Source organism: Procambarus clarkii, chromosome 64, assembly GCF_040958095.1.
Source record: "Procambarus clarkii isolate CNS0578487 chromosome 64, FALCON_Pclarkii_2.0, whole genome shotgun sequence".
Classification (NCBI taxonomy): domain Eukaryota; kingdom Metazoa; phylum Arthropoda; class Malacostraca; order Decapoda; family Cambaridae; genus Procambarus; species Procambarus clarkii.
The window spans coordinates 14,344,131-14,362,746 of record NC_091213.1 but is presented as its reverse complement, the minus strand read 5'-3'; the positions used below and the strand labels follow the sequence as shown (position 1 = coordinate 14,362,746).

The following is an 18,616-nucleotide window of genomic DNA, read 5'->3' as shown; positions in this document are numbered from 1 at the left end:
TCGTGCTAATTTCGCCGCTAGCGGCCAAAAATCGCGCGATTTTCACCGCTAGCGGCCAGAAACTATGCGATTTTTGCAGCTGACGGGCAAAAATAGCGCGATTTTCGCCGCTAGCGGCCAAAAACCGTGCGATTTTCGCCGCTAGCGGCCAAAAATCGGGCGATTTTTGCCGCTAACGGCCGAAAACCGCGCTATTTTCGACGCTAGCGTCCAGAAACCATGCGATTTTTGCAGCTGGCGGGCAAAAATCGCGCGAATTTCGCCGCTACCTGCCAAAAATCGACCGATTTTGGCCACTAGCGACCAAAAAAAGCGGCTATTTTCGCCGCTAACGGCCAAAAATAGGGCGATTTTCGCCGCTAGCGGCCAAAAATCGTGCAAATTTCACCGCTAGTCGCCAAAAATCGTGCGAATTTCGCTGCTAGCGGCCAAAAATCGCGCGATTTTCGCCGCTAGCGGCCAAAAAACCATGCGATTTTCGCAGCTGGCGGGCAAAAATCGCGATTTTCGAAGCTACCGGCCAAAAATTGCGCGATTTTCGCCTCTAGCGGGCAAAAATCATGCGATTTTCGCAAGTAGCGGCCAAAAATCGCGATTTTTGCCGCTACCGGCCAAAAATAGCGCGATTTTCGCCGCTAGCGGCCAAAAATCGGGCGATTTTTGCCGCTAACGGCCGAAAACCGCGCTATTTTAGACGCTAGCGGCCAGAAACCATGCAATTTTTGCAGCTGGCGGGCAAAAATCGCGCGAATTTCGCCGCTACCTGCCAAAAATCGACAGATTTTTGCCGCTAGCGGCCTAAAAAGGGGCTATTTTCGCCGCTAACGGCCAAAAATAGGGCGATTTTCGCCGCTAGCGGCCAAAAATCGTGCAAATTTCATCGCTAGCCGCCAAAAATCGGGCGAATTTCGCCGCTAGCGGCTAAAAATCGCGCGATTTTCGCCGCTAGCGGCCAGAAACTATGCGATTTTTGCAGCTGGCGGGCAAAAATAGCGCTATTTTCGCCGCTACCGGCCAAAAACCGCGCGATTTTCGCCGCTAGCGGCCAAAAATCGGGCGATTTTTGCCGCTAACGGCCGAAAACCGCGCTATTTTCGACGCTTGCCGCCAAAAACCATGCGATTTTTGCAGCTGGCAGGCAAAAATCGCGATTTTCGCCGCTACCGGCCAAAAACCATGCGATTTTCGCAGCTGGCGGGCAAAAATAGCGCGATTTTCGCCGCTAGCGGCCAAAAATCGGGCGATTTTTGCCGCTAAAGGCCGAAAACCGCGCTATTTTCGACGCTAGCAGCCAGAAACCATGCGATTTTTTGCTGCTGGCGGGCAAAAATCGCGCGAATTTCGCCGCTACCTGCCAAAAATCGACCGATTTTTGCCGCTAGCGGCCAAAAACCATGCGATATTCGCAGCTGTAGGGCAAAAATCGCGATTTTCGCCGCTACCGGCCAAAAATAGCGCGATTTTCGCCGCTAGCGGCCAAAAATCGTGCAAATTTCGCCGCTAGCCGCCAAAAATCGTGCGAATTTCGCCGTTAGCGGCCAAAAATCGCGCGATTTTCGCCGCTAGCGGCTAAAAATCTCGCGATTTTCGCCGCTAGCGGCCAGAAACTATGCAATTTTTGCAGCTGGCGGGCAAAAATAGCGCGATTTTCGCCGCTACTGGCCAAAAATCGCGATTTTTGCCGCTAGCGGCCAAAAAAAAAAGCGATTTTCGCAGCTGGCGGGCAAAAATCGCGACTTTCGCCGCTACTGGCCAAAAATAGCGAGATTTTCGCCGCTAGCGGCGAAAATCGCACGGTTTTTGGCCGCTAGCGGCGAAAATCGCAATTTTTGCCCGCCAGCTGCAAAAATCGCCTAGTTTCTGGCCGCTAGCGGCGAAAATCGCGCTATTTTTGGCCGGTAGCGGCGAAAATCGCAATTTTTGCCCGCCAGCTGCAAAAATCGCATAGTTTCTGGCCGCTAGCGGCGAAAATCGCGCGATTTTTGGGCGCTAGCGGCGAAAATAGCCCCCTTTTTTTGCCGCTAGCGGCGAAAATCGGTCGATTTTTGGTAGGTAGCGGCGAAATTCGCGCGATTTTTGCCCGCCAGCTGCAAAAATCACATGGTTTCTGGCCGCTAGCGTCGACAGTAATCTGTTTTGCCCTTTTAAACAATGGTTTTAATCTAGGTAAAATAATTGAGAATATCTGAAGTTTGGCAGACAAATCATTTAAGTGCTTTTATTAAATTTAAGTTACCAAAGACTTTGAAGCATCTATAGAACATGGTTTTCACAGTCACTTTTCTAATGTTTTGTAAATTTAACAATGATCTTTAGTTAATTTAATCATAGTTTGTACAAAGCTTAGGAGTTGCATAGCTTTAAATTTACTTAAAAATATGAAAACTAAAATATTTACTAAAGTTACTTCCACTTTAATATTTCAGACAAACTAACAAATATTGCAAATTAATGTGAATTGAATAGGTAGTCTACTTTTACATCTTTTCAATGCATTTTGCATGCATCTATGTAACAAGTTACAAATAGGTGTAAATTTTACCAAGTATTTATTTTCAAAGTAAAAAAATTTCAGATGTTTAAACATTGCATCAATAGTAGTAAACAATTTTCAGGATAAGGTATATAAAGTAGTTTCATTAAAATTGTTTTATTTAATAAGTTTTACATATAGTATTTATAATACATCTAATATTTATTACCGTTTCAGGTTGTGGGACAGATGCTCCTAGATTAACAGAAGATCCAAAAGGCCAAGACAACTCCAGAGACAATCACCTGTAAAAGAAAAATAAACATTAAACAGGGACACTACTTTTATTATCACCAATGCCTAATAATAAGCAAAAAAATCCTAACACCCAATCTTTTAAAATTGGCTCAGCAAGGCCTATACCTTCCTCTGATTTTAGTGCAGAGTTTGTTCCCTGAATGGGTGCATTACATCCACCACTTTAGTGCCATCAACACATTGTACATATGCTTTACTGAAAGCCCTGTACAATGCATGCCAGGCACTAAAGTTTTAGATGCATCCACCCATTCAGCAAACAAGCCCTGTGAGAATTAACAATGTAACCATTGTTAAGGGTCCCTAAACCTATGCAAATCTAGTCTATTAGATGGGTAGTAGAGCAAAGCTCTGAAAAAGCCAAGCCAGGGAAATCTGCAGGACTGCCTGGTCCCCTTTTATGAAATGGGGTAGGATCAGTACAAACTGCATCATCCCCTGTGGGTTCTAACGGTAGGACATGGTTACACACCTATAAATGTACTAGACAAGAGAATTAAGATTAGGTCATTGATATAGCTAAAACATCAAATTCAAACTCTCCCACTTTTGTAGATTTCCTTTTGCAGAGTAAAGGAACCTCACTCCAAGCCAGTCCATGCATCATAATCACTTTCACCTGAAAAATATTTCAACAAATTAATTTCAGATTTAAAGCCAATCTTTCTTTACTTTTCAAATTAGCATTCAGTAGTTTACAAATTCAGATGGAAAAAATTTCTTTAAGGAATTTACCTTTCCTACATATTCTAGTAGCAGTAGTAAAGATCTAATTTAGCAATATAAATATATATGGCATCAATTTGCCAAGTTTCAGTAAATGTCATTTGAGAAACTATCCACAACTGCACTTCAATGGCAACTTACATTTATCTTTAGCCAATGCAATATTGTTTAAGTTATTACTATTTTTTCACTTTTGCAAATCTATTCAGATTAACCTTTACTACAACTCGCCTGATTCTGTTTAAGCAATTAACTTCCAGAAGTCCCTCTGTCAGTTGGACTTTCCAAACCACATTCTGGAAAACTAAATAAATTTAAAACCAAGCTAAAGTAAACATTAAATATTTTTTTACTTTCAAGGGAAAAATACCATCACTTAGAACAAAACTTTTCCTGCCATTAACTTTATTTGACTCATGATTACCCTTAACAGTGTTATACATTTATAGATTAAAGCTTATTTAACAAACATTTAATGTTAACTAAACAAGATTTATATTTCATTAAAATTTTATTAATAAAACACCCTCAACTATGCTGTTTAAGATCTAATGCCCCACATTACAATTTTCACAATTTCAACATGCCATTCTATTCAATACATTCCTGAAAGGACTAAACTTGCAGATATGGTACCCACTAGCCTAAGCCTAGACTTCCATACCCATTCAATTTCCATACCCCTAATATTTAATAGGTTTTTAGCAATTAACTTGTACCCTCTAATTCCAATGAACACAACACTACTTACTGTAGATCTGCAAGTATTTTCCTGCAGCTCTGTTGCTAGGACCTTCCACAACCTGTCTTGTGAACAGTAAATATTACTAAAGTTATTTGCATAGCGATGTTATTTTGTTCATACCTGTACCACCAGTTTAACAGTTGCCCATTTACTGTACCACTTACATTTTAGTGTGGGCTTCATCCACTATCCTGATGTTAGCTGGAACATTTGTGCCAGCTGCTGGTTTGAAAGGGAGGCATACCATGTGCCAATTCAGGAAGCTTTCCACGTTCCTCACTGCATGTCAGCTCAGGACCTCACTACCATGTTGGGAGGCAGTTGAAGACTAACCAATCAACATCCCAGGCTGGAGAGCAGTGCCAGCTCAGAATTTACTACCTGCAAAAAATTTAATACTCTTAACAATCTACATTTTTTTTTTTTTTTTGAGATATATACAAGAGTTGTTACATTCTTTTACAGCCACTAGTACGCGTAGCGTTTCGGGCAGGTCCCTGGAATACGATCCCCTGCCGCGAAGAATCGTTTTTTCATCCAAGTACACATTTTACTGTTGCGTTAAACAGAGGCTACAGTCAAGGAATTGCGCCCAGTAAATCCTCCCCGGCCAGGATACGAACCCATGACATAGCGCTCGCGGAACGCCAGGCGAGTGTCTTACCACTACACCACGGAGACTTAACATCTATCTACATCTATCATCTTTACCTAGCCCCCAAACCTTACATTTGTCAGCATTAAACTGCATCTGGTAGTCTTAACCATTTCAAAACTATAGGGCATCGGTATTTTTTATTTGCCAATTCTGCAACTATTGCAGTCTAAACCATAATCTTGCGAATAACCGAGGTCCAAGGAGAGCTTTTAGGCACTACTTGCAACACTTCTCCCAACTTAACCCCATTTATACTAAATTTCCTTTGGTATAGCCATGACCTAATCAACTTTAGTCAGCATTCCTAATGATCCGAGCCCCCTATCAATTTTGCGCCACTATCAAAATCTCTGCTGAAGTCAAGGTACACAAAATCCCAAACCTTATCACCATTTCCTCAACTATGCAACCTAATCCATGAACATTTAGTAATAAAACTATGCGATTCATGTATCTAGTCATGTTTCTCAAAAAGAGAAAAGAAATGGCACTTGCAATGTTAGATTCTAGTAACTTTCCTCACAATAGACTAAGCTAATTGGTCACTAACTTAAGCGTTAAAGTTAACTCAAACTTTTCCTTTAAAACTTGCTTTATTAGTAACTTCCCACGACCGGCCTTTACCCGACATAATTAAATAGGGTAAAAACGGTATATTAAGTGCAGTAAAACTACGGTAAATTCAATACGATAAACTTGCATTCTTTAAGCATGGGCTGCATAGTAAGTGAACTAAACTAAATGTTAAGCACCCTGGCAAACCACTTTGTTCTATTCAATTTCTTTATTTAATCACTTTGTCCGGCTAGAATTTTTAAGATTAGATTAAAGGACACCCTCCCTGGTAACGGCTGAACTAGTTAACCAAATACAAATATTTAGGCAAAATACTTTCATAAAACCCGTCTACTTCCCCCACCAGTAGACTTTTTCAGCTAAAGGCATAATATAATGTACGTTCCACTTTAGTAAATAAAGACTTAAAAAAAAAACTACCCCATCTGTATAGTTACCGGTTACCTGACATTCTACGCTTAAAATAACCCATCTATTCCCCATAATTGTTCGATATAACTTACCTCTCACCCGCTGGTCGAGCACACAGCAGTATATATCCTCCTCCATCACTCACCGCGTGGATACTATTTCACTCTGGCCGCAAATTGCCTCATATCACCTACGTTGTCCATAAACATATATAGAAGAGCAACTGACCGTAACACCCGTATAGCGATCATCACATAACGTGGGAACATTAGTAGTACTGCTGTCAAATATAGATGGCGCCAGGACAAACGGTAATTCCTATGGACTCGCCTAGTTATGCGTAGGGAATTGAGCTTCAGCTGTTTGGTCCCGCCCCTCAGCTGTATTCACCTAGTTGTACTCACCTAATTTGTGCTTGCAGGGGTTGAGCTTTGGTTCTTTGGTCCCGACTCTCAACCGTCAATCAACAGGTGTACAGGTTCCTGAGCCTATTGGGCTCTATCACATCTACATTTGAAATTGTGTATGGAGTCAGCCTCCACCACATCACTGCTTAATACATTCCATTTGTTAACTACTCTGACACTGAAAAAATTCTTTCTAATATCTCTGTGGCTCATTTGGGTACTAAGTTCCCCTTGTTCGTGTTCCACCCGTGTTAAAGAGCTGTCTTTGTAACTATCAAAATGCATATATCTTTGCTTTCACTTCAGTTATATTTATGACAAGGGATTTAAAATTTGCCTATATTTCTGCTTCTCTGATGACATTAAAAACTTTCGTTTATTACAGTATCTACATAAAATTAACATTTATCTTCATTAGGTTGTAGTTCTCATCAATAGGGAGAGCGTCGGTAAAAAAAAAAATTGTTTAAATATAAATATCTTTCCTCTCTCAATAATATGCCCGAAACGCTATGCGTACTAGTGGCTTTAGGTATTGTATGTACTAGCTCTATCTATAAATCCAATATTATGTTTGTAAATCGACTATTTATGTACTTTCCTGAATAAAATGAACTTTACTAATATCTAATCTCTGTGACTAAAACGTAAGAACGACTTTATCTATGCCTTTTTGATAACATATACAATTATAAGCTTTGTTAGTGAATCTCTATTAATTAAACAATATATCAGAGAGTGTGTAAGGTTCGGTGTTCCATGTGCGAAGAGTTAGTTTAGTTCATTTATTATGCACCCCATACCCATCTTGTGGGCGGTAGTGGAAAGGGTTACAGAGGCACATAATGGGCTCAGGGACTGAACCCCACAATTCATTTAGCTAAGCAAGTTACAATCTTGATGAGCTAGTTACAAAATTCAATATAAGTCATCACATCATCAATGGGTTCGAAGAGACATGGGAGATTTTACATCAGTACAGTAAATGTTTTAAGTAGCGAACGCATACTAACGAATAACGATTAGTATAGACCAACGCTATTGTTCTATGAAGTCGACTTAACTTCCAGACATGTATTTTTCAATAAGTCTTAAATATTTTCTGGCTAGTTATGTTAGATATTATTAGAAATACGTATTCTACTTGTTAATATAATAAACTAAATTTGCGATCATTTAAGGAGAGAAGTGCGACGACTGGATCACTGTGTACAGAAGGTTGATATGCCAACAAACACTTTCCAGACAACAATATATCTTGGATAAGTCGCTCCACAACATTGACACCTGGACCGTTGACTTCCTATGAAGCCACATATTTACTTATTTCATAATGGAAGTATATTAATTTCTAGTAAATATATGTTTTCTCGTGTTCTGCATTAAGCACCAACATTATAGTGAATAAATATACCATATTTCTTCATTATTTAAGTAATGCTAGGAGGCTTTGAGTAGCTTTGGGTCATTAGGTGAACAGAATCTCCAATAGATGGGGCGAGAGTCGCGCTATCTCTCGCCCGAGCGAGTCGAAACTTATTTTAGAATTGATATGTCTTTGTCCTCCAACAAGATATATTTCCTTTGGTGCACTCACAATAACTAGCATATCTCTGTCTTTCTGAAGGCATATAATATTTTAGGCTTTATAAGCGTATCTTTGTTAATTACACACTATATTGGCAAGTGCGTAGGCTTCTGCATTCCATGACCGACAAGCTACTGAATGCCACTATAAAAACGTATGTATCTTCACTTGAGCTTTATATATGTCTATGTTAAAGTATTTAAAATGAAGCTTATATTTCTATCTTTCTTGAGACATATAAAACATGTGTGTTTATTAATGAATTTACGTGAAATAAGCATTGTTCTGAGAGAGAGTTGCTCTGTCGATCAGTCTGTGCGGGGTCGGAGCTCGGCGATTATTAAAATACATGTATCTTCATTAGAACTTTATATATATCTATGGTAAAGTATTTAAAATGAAGCTTATATTTCTATCTTTCTCAACACATATAAAAACATTTGCGTTTATTAACGAATTTACGTGAAATAAGCATTGTTCTGAGAGAGAGTTACTCCTTTGCTCGATCTGTGCGGGATCGGAGCTCGCCGATTAGAAAAATACACGTATCTTCGCTTTAAATACAAATATGCCCATGGTAAGGCATTTAAAATGAAGATTATGTTTCTATCTTTCTTGAGACATATAAAAATCTTACGTTTATTAACGATTCTGCGTGAAATAAGCATTGTTCTGAGATGAATATTGCGGATTTCCGGCTCTACGACCGATGAAAAATGCAACTTTTATACAACTACAAATATCTTTAGTTTTACTTTAAATTTTGTCCTGAAAGAGTTTTCATATATAGATCCAGTTTCTGCCGTTCTTCTGACATAAAAAGACCTTTGGTTTAATAAGTTATTAAGATGTTTTCAACAATATTACTAGGGCGTTCACCGATTCTAACATGGGCGACCCTTTTGGAAACGCAACACATGGGTTGACCTGATTGATATATGGGTCAGATTCCATTAAGGTTCGGACGTCACAGCCCGAGCCTACAAATTCGCACTTGAATATTCTATTTCATTATATATACTTTAAAGTTCTTTAGCGTATCTTTTTATATTTAATAAATATTGACTTTAATTTTAAGACAATGATACAGATGTAGACTGATAATTGATTGATGAAGATTAAACCACCAAAGAGGTGGCACGGGCGAGAATAGCCCGTAAGTTGTCGATTTATTTGAGTGAATGTGATCTTTGGTCGTGAAAAGATATACTGTGCTGAGCTTGCTTTTAAATCTTCAGTCCTTACTATGTGGTTGCTATCGCGGGGGAGGGTACTGTTTGATGATTATGATTCTGTTTTAGATTCAGCTACTCTGAACAAAGTTGCAAGTAGCACGGGCTATGGTGAGCCCATAGTGGACTTAATTAAATTAATTTGCTCAGGAGCGGGGCTGCATGAATGATGATTCGTCGTCATTTAAGATTTAGCTACTCTGAACTAAAATTTCCATATAGCACGGGCTATAGTGAGCCCGTAAAATGATGATTCGTTGTCGACTGCTTATATTGCCAACCTCACCTGACCATTTAGGAAGAGGTATTAATTTTAATTAGTGGACTAAGAATTTACAGCTATTTTATCTACACAAACTAATAAGAATATGGTGCTAAATATGTTACTGACATTATACAGCAGAGATATGAGAGAAGTGTATCTGAAAAAATGATGATTAAATGGCCGTATGCAAACCGTATATATATACCTATGTAAAAATTGTAATCAAATCTGTAATTATGATTTTGTAAATAAAATCTGGTGAATTAATAATGACTTACGAGGGTTGTGAATGCTGCCTGGTGTCAACACCAAGGTTGGTGGCTGCTGGAGTTGGCTCTGCTCGACCTTGGTATTTTATCCCTGTCTGCTTCTCTCCCACCAGTCTTGGCACCCCTGGTGAGTTCCACACACTCTTGAGCCATACACGTTCATGAAATAAAAGAAATTGCAGAATAAAAAGAGTAGAATTCCCTACGAGGAGTATAATAATGGGCAGTCCGTCCGTATTGGTCTGGATCTTGCAATATTTGTAATCGCAGTATCTAAGGAAGTGATATAATTTTTTCGTATGAATAAATGTATACATATTTAATATGTATGGCGTTTTGTTATGCATGTAGAACTAGTAATACATAGGCCTGCAATAGCTTGAATCTGGTTCATGTCAGATTTATTCAAATCAAACTTGATTTAACCTAGTTATGGTATATTGGAAGCAGTTTTATAAGAATCTGTAGCTGAAATTTTAATATAGACCTGTTAGGTATATGCTATGTTGTAGTATACAACATTGGCTAATGTATCAGTAACATAGGAACTTTGCAATATACTGTCCAGCATTTTGGATTATTGCAATATGGACACAAATCAGTTTTCCAATAAATTAAAAAAAAAGCTATCTACCCCTCTGTCCCATCCCAAGTCCACATCGTGATCCCTGTCAAGTGCTATATGTCATAATAGCTTGGCACTGTTGCCTGATAGTTGCCTCCCCCCCCCCCCATCCAACCAAACTCTTTCTTACCTTGCCCAACCTAACCAAAACTATGACAAAGCTATAATGAAAACTATGACCTGATATATATATATATATATAGTTTTTACAATTAGAAAATGAGGTTTGTTTAAATGACTGATTTGATTACCCCATGGAGACATAATAAGAACCGCTTTGTTTACATCTGTTTACATCGGACCATTTTAACCTATACACAGAACATATGATCAACGCACTATTAAGATCTGACCCAACCCAGATGGGTCAATCCATGTATTGGGTTTTCAAAATGTGCAACCCATGCTGGAATACACAAATGCCCAAAGAATATTGTTGAAAACATCTTGATAACTCATTAAACCCAAATTATTTATGTCAGAAGAGAGACCAGAAAAATATTTTAAGTTAAACCGAAGATATATGTAGTTGTATAAATGTTGCATTTTTCATTGCTCGTCGAGTTCTTAACCCATAATATTCATCACAAAACGATGCTTAATTCACCCAGATATATTAATAAATGTAAGAGTTTTATATGTTGCAAGAAGCTAGATGGGGTTCTGGGAGTTCTTCGCTTGTGAGATGTTAATTTCTTTGACATTTTTAATTATGGAAATTGTTACTTACACTTGATGATTTTGTTCTGACATGTTCTCAGGATACATCAGTCAACAGCTACTAAAGAAAAGTTCCACCACTGGTTGCTAGTAACACATGAGGTACCTTTTACTGGATAAGGCACTAAGGTTACCCCAAATAGTTATGGCAGCTAAGGTAAGAAATACTAGTCGTCAAGTTGTTTAAGACATATTTAAGACTATCTCAATTATATCAATTATTGCTACATAATTCATATTGTTGGCAAAAGAAAGCATGTTCAGTACTTGGGTTTATCGAGGTCTCCCCAAGCTAGCTAGTGACCTTTTCCGAGATGCAACTCTAAACTTTTAAGTACTTGTACCTATTTAACTGCTAGGTGAACAGAGGAATCATGTAAAATGGAAACTTGCCCAATCCTTTTTATCCTGCCCAAGGATTGAACATTTTAATATTCAAAAGAACTACTGTATTTAGAAAACAATATGGTGAATATGTACAGCACTGTAATTGGAAATAATTGTCAGTGAAACAATATACAAAATATTTTGTTAATTTCCAGTATACTGTATAATAATTATCAGTAATATCTGCACTTACTGTTTAAAAACATCAATGTTATATAAAACAAAAAATATCTTGAGTATTTATTAAGTGCTCTCTCTTGTCAATATGGAACATAAAACAGTATTGCACGATGAAATCACAAGAACGTGATAAATCTGAGAAAATATTGAAGCCCATCATGGCCCAGTGGGTGATGTGCATGCTTGATGAGTTCAGGGACGCAGGTTTGATCCTAGTATATGACCAATATTTGTTCAGAACTGTATTGGTTCAGTTCATATCTAGATACAATTTACATCTAGTACTCTACTGTTATACATGGCTTTTCCTTGTGCAATAAATTTTGTTTATGATGGCTGGTGCTGATCTTTATTGCTTTCAGGCAGATATAGAATGTCAAAGATTGACAGCAGTAACTTATGGGAGTAAAATGAAATGGTGCCATGGTGGACTTTAAACCAATCCTAATCCACCAACACCAGGGGTCTCCAAATCTATTGTAAATACTGAAACTTTTATTTATTTTTGTTTTATTTATTTAAATATACAGGAAGGTACATACAGTAGGGTTTGTGAGAGTACATAATATTGGTGCTTTTATACATTCTTGCAAAGCCACTAATACACACAGCATTTTGGGCAGGTCCTTATTCTAACAGATAATTGTAAGCAGATACATTGTAGCAAAATTTGAAGAATATTAATAGGTACAATGTAGCAAAATGTGAAGAAACACTGAAACATACTGATATGCTATGTTACCATGTATAATAATATTAGATCTTGAACTTTAATGGACTGCCACCTTGTTGTGTGCTAGACTGGAAACTTTCTGGGCTTCTCAAGGCCCTTTCAGTGATGTCTAAAATGGTTATACTCTATTTACATTTTCTAAGTTACTGTTTTGGGTTATTTCTATAAGTTTGGTGCCAAGATGTTTGCAAATTATTGTTGCAGAGTATAGATGGAAAAAAGGTGCATTAATAATACTATATTACTGCACTTGTGTGTTGGAGTTGAATATACAAATGTTTATGAACATTTCAACATTCCTGACAAATTTTAAATGTTTTAATATTTTTTAATAAAAATGGAAATGTGTGCACATGCTTGAGCTATATATGATAGCTAAAAAAATTAACATAACTTTTATAATTTTCTATAATATTTTGTATAATTTAAAAAGAAAAATGGATGGAAAGGTAATTCTTGAACCGGAAAGAAATTAAAAAATAGAATGATGAGATGAAGGAGCAGAAATGCAGATTTGAGACCTACTATAGTTACAGTACTGTGTGTTTACTACTAGTTATTTCAATCTTTTAAAATACTGACTTTATAATTTGTTATACGTAATTTTCGTCATGGCAGCTGCTATGCACTGGGGACCGTGGAGTTGTAGTTTATGCGAGAAGCTTACAATCTGTCTGTGCTGGAATCAGGAAATTTTCAAGTCAAGGACGCAACAACCCTAATGAAGCCACACCTAAACCTGATGTTAAGGAAGTTGCAGCAGGTAAGGTCATTTACTTATAATACTACTACTACTACAAATACTACTATTAATAATAATAATAATAGAATTCAGAACATGTATAGTAATTCTACTGTATACTGTACTGTATTCAAAAAAGATTCTATGCAGTATAAAACTATTTTATAAGGCTTAAAGTTATCTTTTACCCAAAGACTAGCATTAAGTTGGCAGACTTAGAGTGGTGTCATCAGTACAGCACCTCGTAACACGTAACTAAATGGAGAAACAGTAGAAGATTGGGAGTATCTGAGGGGGCTCTTATTAATGGCTCCTTGGTGCTTGCTACCTGGCAAGCTCCATCCAATTCAGTCCATGCCAGGTCTTTGCCGTGTCATATAAGCCTACTGGGGACCAGCTGAGGGTCATTCACTGTCAAATCATCACAGCTCCGAACCTGATCACCTGAGATTTAGATGAAATTTAGTTGTATGTTGGAGTACATGAAGTAATATACATATGCAAAATTTTAATACAGTACTCAGTGATGCACGATACAGTATTCATACAGCAGGGTTGACAAATGTGATAAAAAAATTCGAAAGTTTTGCTTACAAGCTTTTCAATACTCAACTGCTACACATAAAGGCATAACTGGCCAGCCTCTCACCGTGTTCAAGAGAGAACTCGATAAACATCTCCAAAGGATAATTAATCAACCAGGAGGCCTGGTCGGAGACTGTGCTGTGGAACGTTGATCCTCAGAACATCCACACGGTAGCCACAAGATAGGTAGATAGGTATGCTAAACAAAAAACAAAAAAATTATTACTTTGCTTCTAACCTTCATATTGTACTCATTTCGAACCTAACGAAGCATTGTTATAGTTGAAAATAGTTTTTCATTAACTATTGAATTTTTACATTTCAGAATCACATGATATGGAATTTGACCTTGAATATACAGTATAAAAAGCATATCTTCGCTTTTTTTTTGTAAATGTATGTCATACAGTTAAATATATTCTCTCTTTGGTATACGTTTCATTTTAGGATGGCTTTGGGAACAGGATTAAATTAAAATTATAAACTTGGTGTGTAGCAGTTAAACACTTCTTGCACCAAACAGGCATCAGGCAAGTTCAGACTTGATTGATAGTATCTATCTGTGTACTTCTCAGCAGGGTTGCCTATTTAGCTCTTTTGGAGCTGAATTTAGTTTTTTTGGGGTTCAATTATCCACAGATTGAAAAGTCCACTTTTTTGTGATAATTTGGCATGGACTGACCCATTACCATCATATAGATACTGTAGTAACATTACCAAAAGAAGGCTTTGTTAATGTTACCATCATCTTGATGGTGACATTGTGAAAGGAAGCTCGAGTTAATGTTAACATTATCTACATTTACAGAGCCACTCAACACATGGTTAGATATTAAAGCTGGAATATTTGGGCCAAGCGACCAGCGTCTTCCTCTCCCTGGCAATATTGGGCTGTGTCAGAAGTTGGAGATGAGTGAGCAGCGTCCCCTAATATACCAGAGGCATAGCCACTGGAAAATATCTCCAGATATTCTCACTCGTAAGACTAATCATGAACACCAGATGCAGGTAAATGTGTGAATGAATGCCATTATCATCATCTTCATGACTTATTATATATTTTTTACTTGTTGCTAATTACAAATTAAATTGAGTAGATTCCTGGTTTTATATACGATTGCTTCTCTCATGGATCTGTTTAAAACTGATTGTTTTAATATTTTGCTAAAGCTATGATGGAGAAATCTATGCATTGCAGGATTTAGACTTCTATTAAATGCAGAATTTAAATGTTGCTCATTTAAATGAGCAACTGTTGTCAGATGTATCCTGGGAAAGGTCAGCAGTTGAGCTATGGGGGACATCAATATGCCTGAGTACAGATCTTCTGTCCCTAACAATGGATATTTGCAAAATTGGCAAATATAAGTCAGTGCCTAAGGAGCACTTATTATGAGCTGCCGATAATATTGTTTGTTTCTTTACAGGCACTTGGCCAGTGTAGTCCTAGTGAAGTTAAAAATGTCATTGAAGAACACATACATAGAAATAACCCATCGATGCCTAATCCATCAGATATCTTAGAGTGCAAGGCCCAGCAGTGTCCTGATCTGGTCAAAAAAGGTATCTAATGCTTAGAGCTATTACATAGTTTATGTCCTTGTGTAATGTTGTAATATGGAGTAAATCTGTAGTCTTTGGTTGCAGAAGCTATACTGTGAGATGGATTTTATAGTTTAATGTAATATTATATTATATGGTAAGCAGTCCCTGAGGCGCAGTGGTAAGACACTTGCCCGGTGCTTCGCGAGCGCTTTGGCCTTGGTTCGTATCCTGGCCGGGGAGGATTGACTGGGTGCCAATCTTTAACTGTAGCCTCTATTCACCCAGCAGTGAATGGATACCTGGTTGTTAAATGATTTGGCAGGTCGTATTCCGGGAAAAATTAAGATTAAGGACCTGCCCGAAACAATATGCATGCTGGTGGTTTTACAAGAATGTAAGAACTCTTGTACGTACTGTATATATAAATAAATAAAAAATTAATAAAAATACATACTGGTATGTTAAATAATTAAATTGGCTTAGTGCCTTCGCCTTCTAATTACTGTACCTACATATTTATTACGTCTACCGTGTCTTTTTAATTAATCAATACAGTACCTGTACTTCTGTTTTTTATTTATTTCACTTACATTTTTTCATACCTGTGTCCATATCTTATAATTTGTCATTCTACTTCCTTTCGTATAAACTGTTTCTTCTTATTAATTCCTAGCTCATTAACTGTTTAATAATTGTAAACAAAGACACCAAAAATTGCGAAACGATGTACAGGTTCGTAAGTGCTTGCATAACTGCTTTGTGAATCTGGCCCCAGCTTCCCCTCCACCACCTGACCCATCTCTTTGCCCTCATTTTTTTTCTTTATAAGCACTAGCCCTGTGTATCTGTTAAATTTGATAAAGCCCAATAGACAAACAGTTAACAGTACTTACAAATTGTCTAATCTTGAATTGATTCTCCACATTTTTGTCAGCATTGTATTCTACAATATCTGTTCTTATAATGAATGGTATTTCTGTTTAGGGACTGTTTTGTGTTATATACAGACCAGAGCCTGTGCATTGTATAAGTGTTTACCTTGACATAGTGGAGGGGTTCCTACAAGCTGAGTGAGAAGTTCTGAACTGGCAACTTTTAATTAAGAGGAATTTTGTTGTAAATTTGGCTAATTGCACAGCTGGCTACCTCAGCACATGAAACAAATTGGTTATAATTTCCCATACTGTATTTGTATTAATCTTTCAGATTTTCTTGATTTGTTCCCTGGGCGTAACTTGAAGGATGGACCCCTGGCTGTAGTGACTTTAAGCCAAAAAACTCAAAATGATATGAGTAGCTGGTCTGAAGATATGGAGCTGGAGCGAGAGGAGCTTATTGATTATGTAATGAATGCTAATGTTTCAACTTCAATTGTTTTGTGTGTAGATGAATATATATACTGTAGTGTTCATGGCTTCATACCTTCTTTGATACTTAGGTTCTATAATATACTGTACTGTGTGTAGTTAAATTATTGTATTCAAATGAATACAAGTGTAAATTAGGTCCTATAATATACTGTACTGTGTGTCGTTAAATTATTGCATTGAAATGAATGCAAGTGTAAATTGGCTGTAGTTATTTTTTTTATACTATACTTATTTTTACAGTTTATTCTTGCTGCTGAAGATATATGCAGTAGCTTACAAGCAGAAGGATATTGGGCAGATTTTATTGACCCCACATCTGGGCGACCTTACCTTGGAGCGTTCACTAATGCTACATTATTTGAGGTTGATGAACGTTATCGGTACTTAGGCTTTCTCATTGAAGATTTGGGATGCTGCAAAATTATTTCTCACCGACTCTGGGGCACTTACGTATTTGTTGGTGAGTTCCGACTATTTCTAAATATACTATTTTGCTTTCCTCTTGCAACATCTCTGTGTACCACAATTATTACTCAAATTCACTGATAAACATGACTTGAAGGGTTCAGATTAGCGTCTTTTCTTCATGTAATTATTAATTACTTGCTGAGAATTTCTAGAGAAAAATTGCACAGTACTATTTGTAGGTATTTGTGATTTGATAAATTTCTGCACTATGCTCTTTAGGGGGTACATACTAGTGATAGGATTAAATGTTGCAAAATACTGTTTAAGGGTACTGTTGATAGGATTAAATACTGCACAGAACTATATAAGGGTATTATTGGCAGAATTAACTGCTGTAGAGTTCTGTTTAAGAACATTTGTAGTAGGATTGTTAACTCACTGATGAACTACAGTACTGTATTTGAATAATATGTTTCCTTCACAGGGGCCATCTTCACCAATGCTCCTGTAAACTCGGATGCCTTACAGCAAGCCCTTGGCAAACATCAGAAGGATCAAACATCGAGCTAAAACCAGTACTGTATATAGAGAGCTCATTCTGCTTTCTATATGTACAGTATACTGTATATAGGACTAGTGTTGTATAGATATTACAAAAAAAAAAGGCAGTCCAGTACTAGGTACATATGTGATACACACAGTAGTGTTTACATGTTATTATGTCAGTATGAAATACTTTGGCTACATTTTTTTTCATAGGCTGTCATCTCAAGATCTATTTGTTAGCTGGTTTACCGAAATACACAGTGCATTTAATACAAATTTTTCTTTGCATTTAATACAAATTTTTTCTTTGTGTAAAATTTATTGTCAGGCAAGGAGAAATGTGAAGCATTTACATAAATTGTATTTATATTTGGATACTTAATAATAATTACATTCTAAAAACTCAAATAAGTTTTATTGTAATATCAATGTACTTAATGTAATTCATAGAATATAAAGCATTGCATAAAATATTAGATTTATTAAGTCACTCAGTTAAGCAGCAGAGGTAAATACCTGGAGTCTCCCAACTATAAATGGGTTATTTTTTAAAAATGTTTTCATAAAGCAGTTATTCAGAATGTGGAACGAGACTTCTCATAGGTGCAATGGTATAAATGGGGGGAGAATGTGTTTCTGCACAACCAAAAATCATCACAAAACCAATACAGGTATTATATTTACCAATATTAAAAAAAACAGCATGTTATTTACCTTGAATGATGTAGTTCTCCTGCTTGTCAAAACTGGCTGGTTTTGAGGAGAGAAGAGGAGGCTCCTCTTCTCCTTGTCCTCTCCTCTCCTCCTCCTCTTTTGAGGAGAGAAGAGGAGAGAAGACTGGAGGAGGCAGCAGTAGGTGGTGATGTGTGGGCAGTGAAGGTTGGCGGGTCACCTTTAGTGTCACTGGCTGCACTGGCATCACCCACATGAGCAACATGTGGGTGATGATGCCTGGCTGGCAAACATGGGGTGGGTCATCGTCAGTATCATAAGCTGCCGTAGAAATTGATGTTCTGGGTTGGTCATTTTGTTGAAGATCGTTAGGGCTATTGATAGTGACTCTTTGAGAGGTGACTGCTAGGCTGGAGACTTTTTCAGGAAATATGC

General features: G+C 37.4%; 1 protein-coding gene and 1 long non-coding RNA gene across 4 annotated transcripts; one reads left to right on the top strand and one right to left on the bottom strand.

The window, feature by feature from the left end:
* Nucleotides 1-2,634: 2,634 nt before the first annotated feature.
* LOC138354733 (uncharacterized) lies at nucleotides 2,635-9,808 on the bottom strand. 3 transcript variants are annotated; one of them, XR_011223674.1, is made up of 7 exons: nucleotides 9,678-9,808; nucleotides 6,000-9,420; nucleotides 4,427-4,643; nucleotides 4,269-4,320; nucleotides 3,749-3,821; nucleotides 3,339-3,410; nucleotides 2,635-2,778 (listed from the first exon to the last, which is right to left on the bottom strand). It is a non-coding gene; the product is annotated as an uncharacterized lncRNA (long non-coding RNA). The 3 variants fall into 3 exon arrangements; XR_011223672.1 differs by having other exon boundaries at nucleotides 3,749-3,813; XR_011223673.1 differs by lacking the exon at nucleotides 3,339-3,410 and having other exon boundaries at nucleotides 3,749-3,813.
* Nucleotides 9,642-17,980, top strand: LOC123769018 (cobalamin trafficking protein CblD). The gene is made up of 8 exons (XM_045759965.2): nucleotides 9,642-9,795; nucleotides 11,055-11,170; nucleotides 12,932-13,076; nucleotides 14,449-14,648; nucleotides 15,068-15,203; nucleotides 16,392-16,528; nucleotides 16,796-17,015; nucleotides 17,448-17,980. The coding sequence occupies exons 2-8, from the start codon at nucleotides 11,111-11,113 to the stop codon at nucleotides 17,531-17,533; spliced, it is 984 nt and encodes a 327-aa protein (XP_045615921.1). The 5' UTR covers nucleotides 9,642-9,795; nucleotides 11,055-11,110; the 3' UTR covers nucleotides 17,534-17,980.
* The last annotated feature ends 636 nt before the right edge of the window (nucleotides 17,981-18,616 follow it).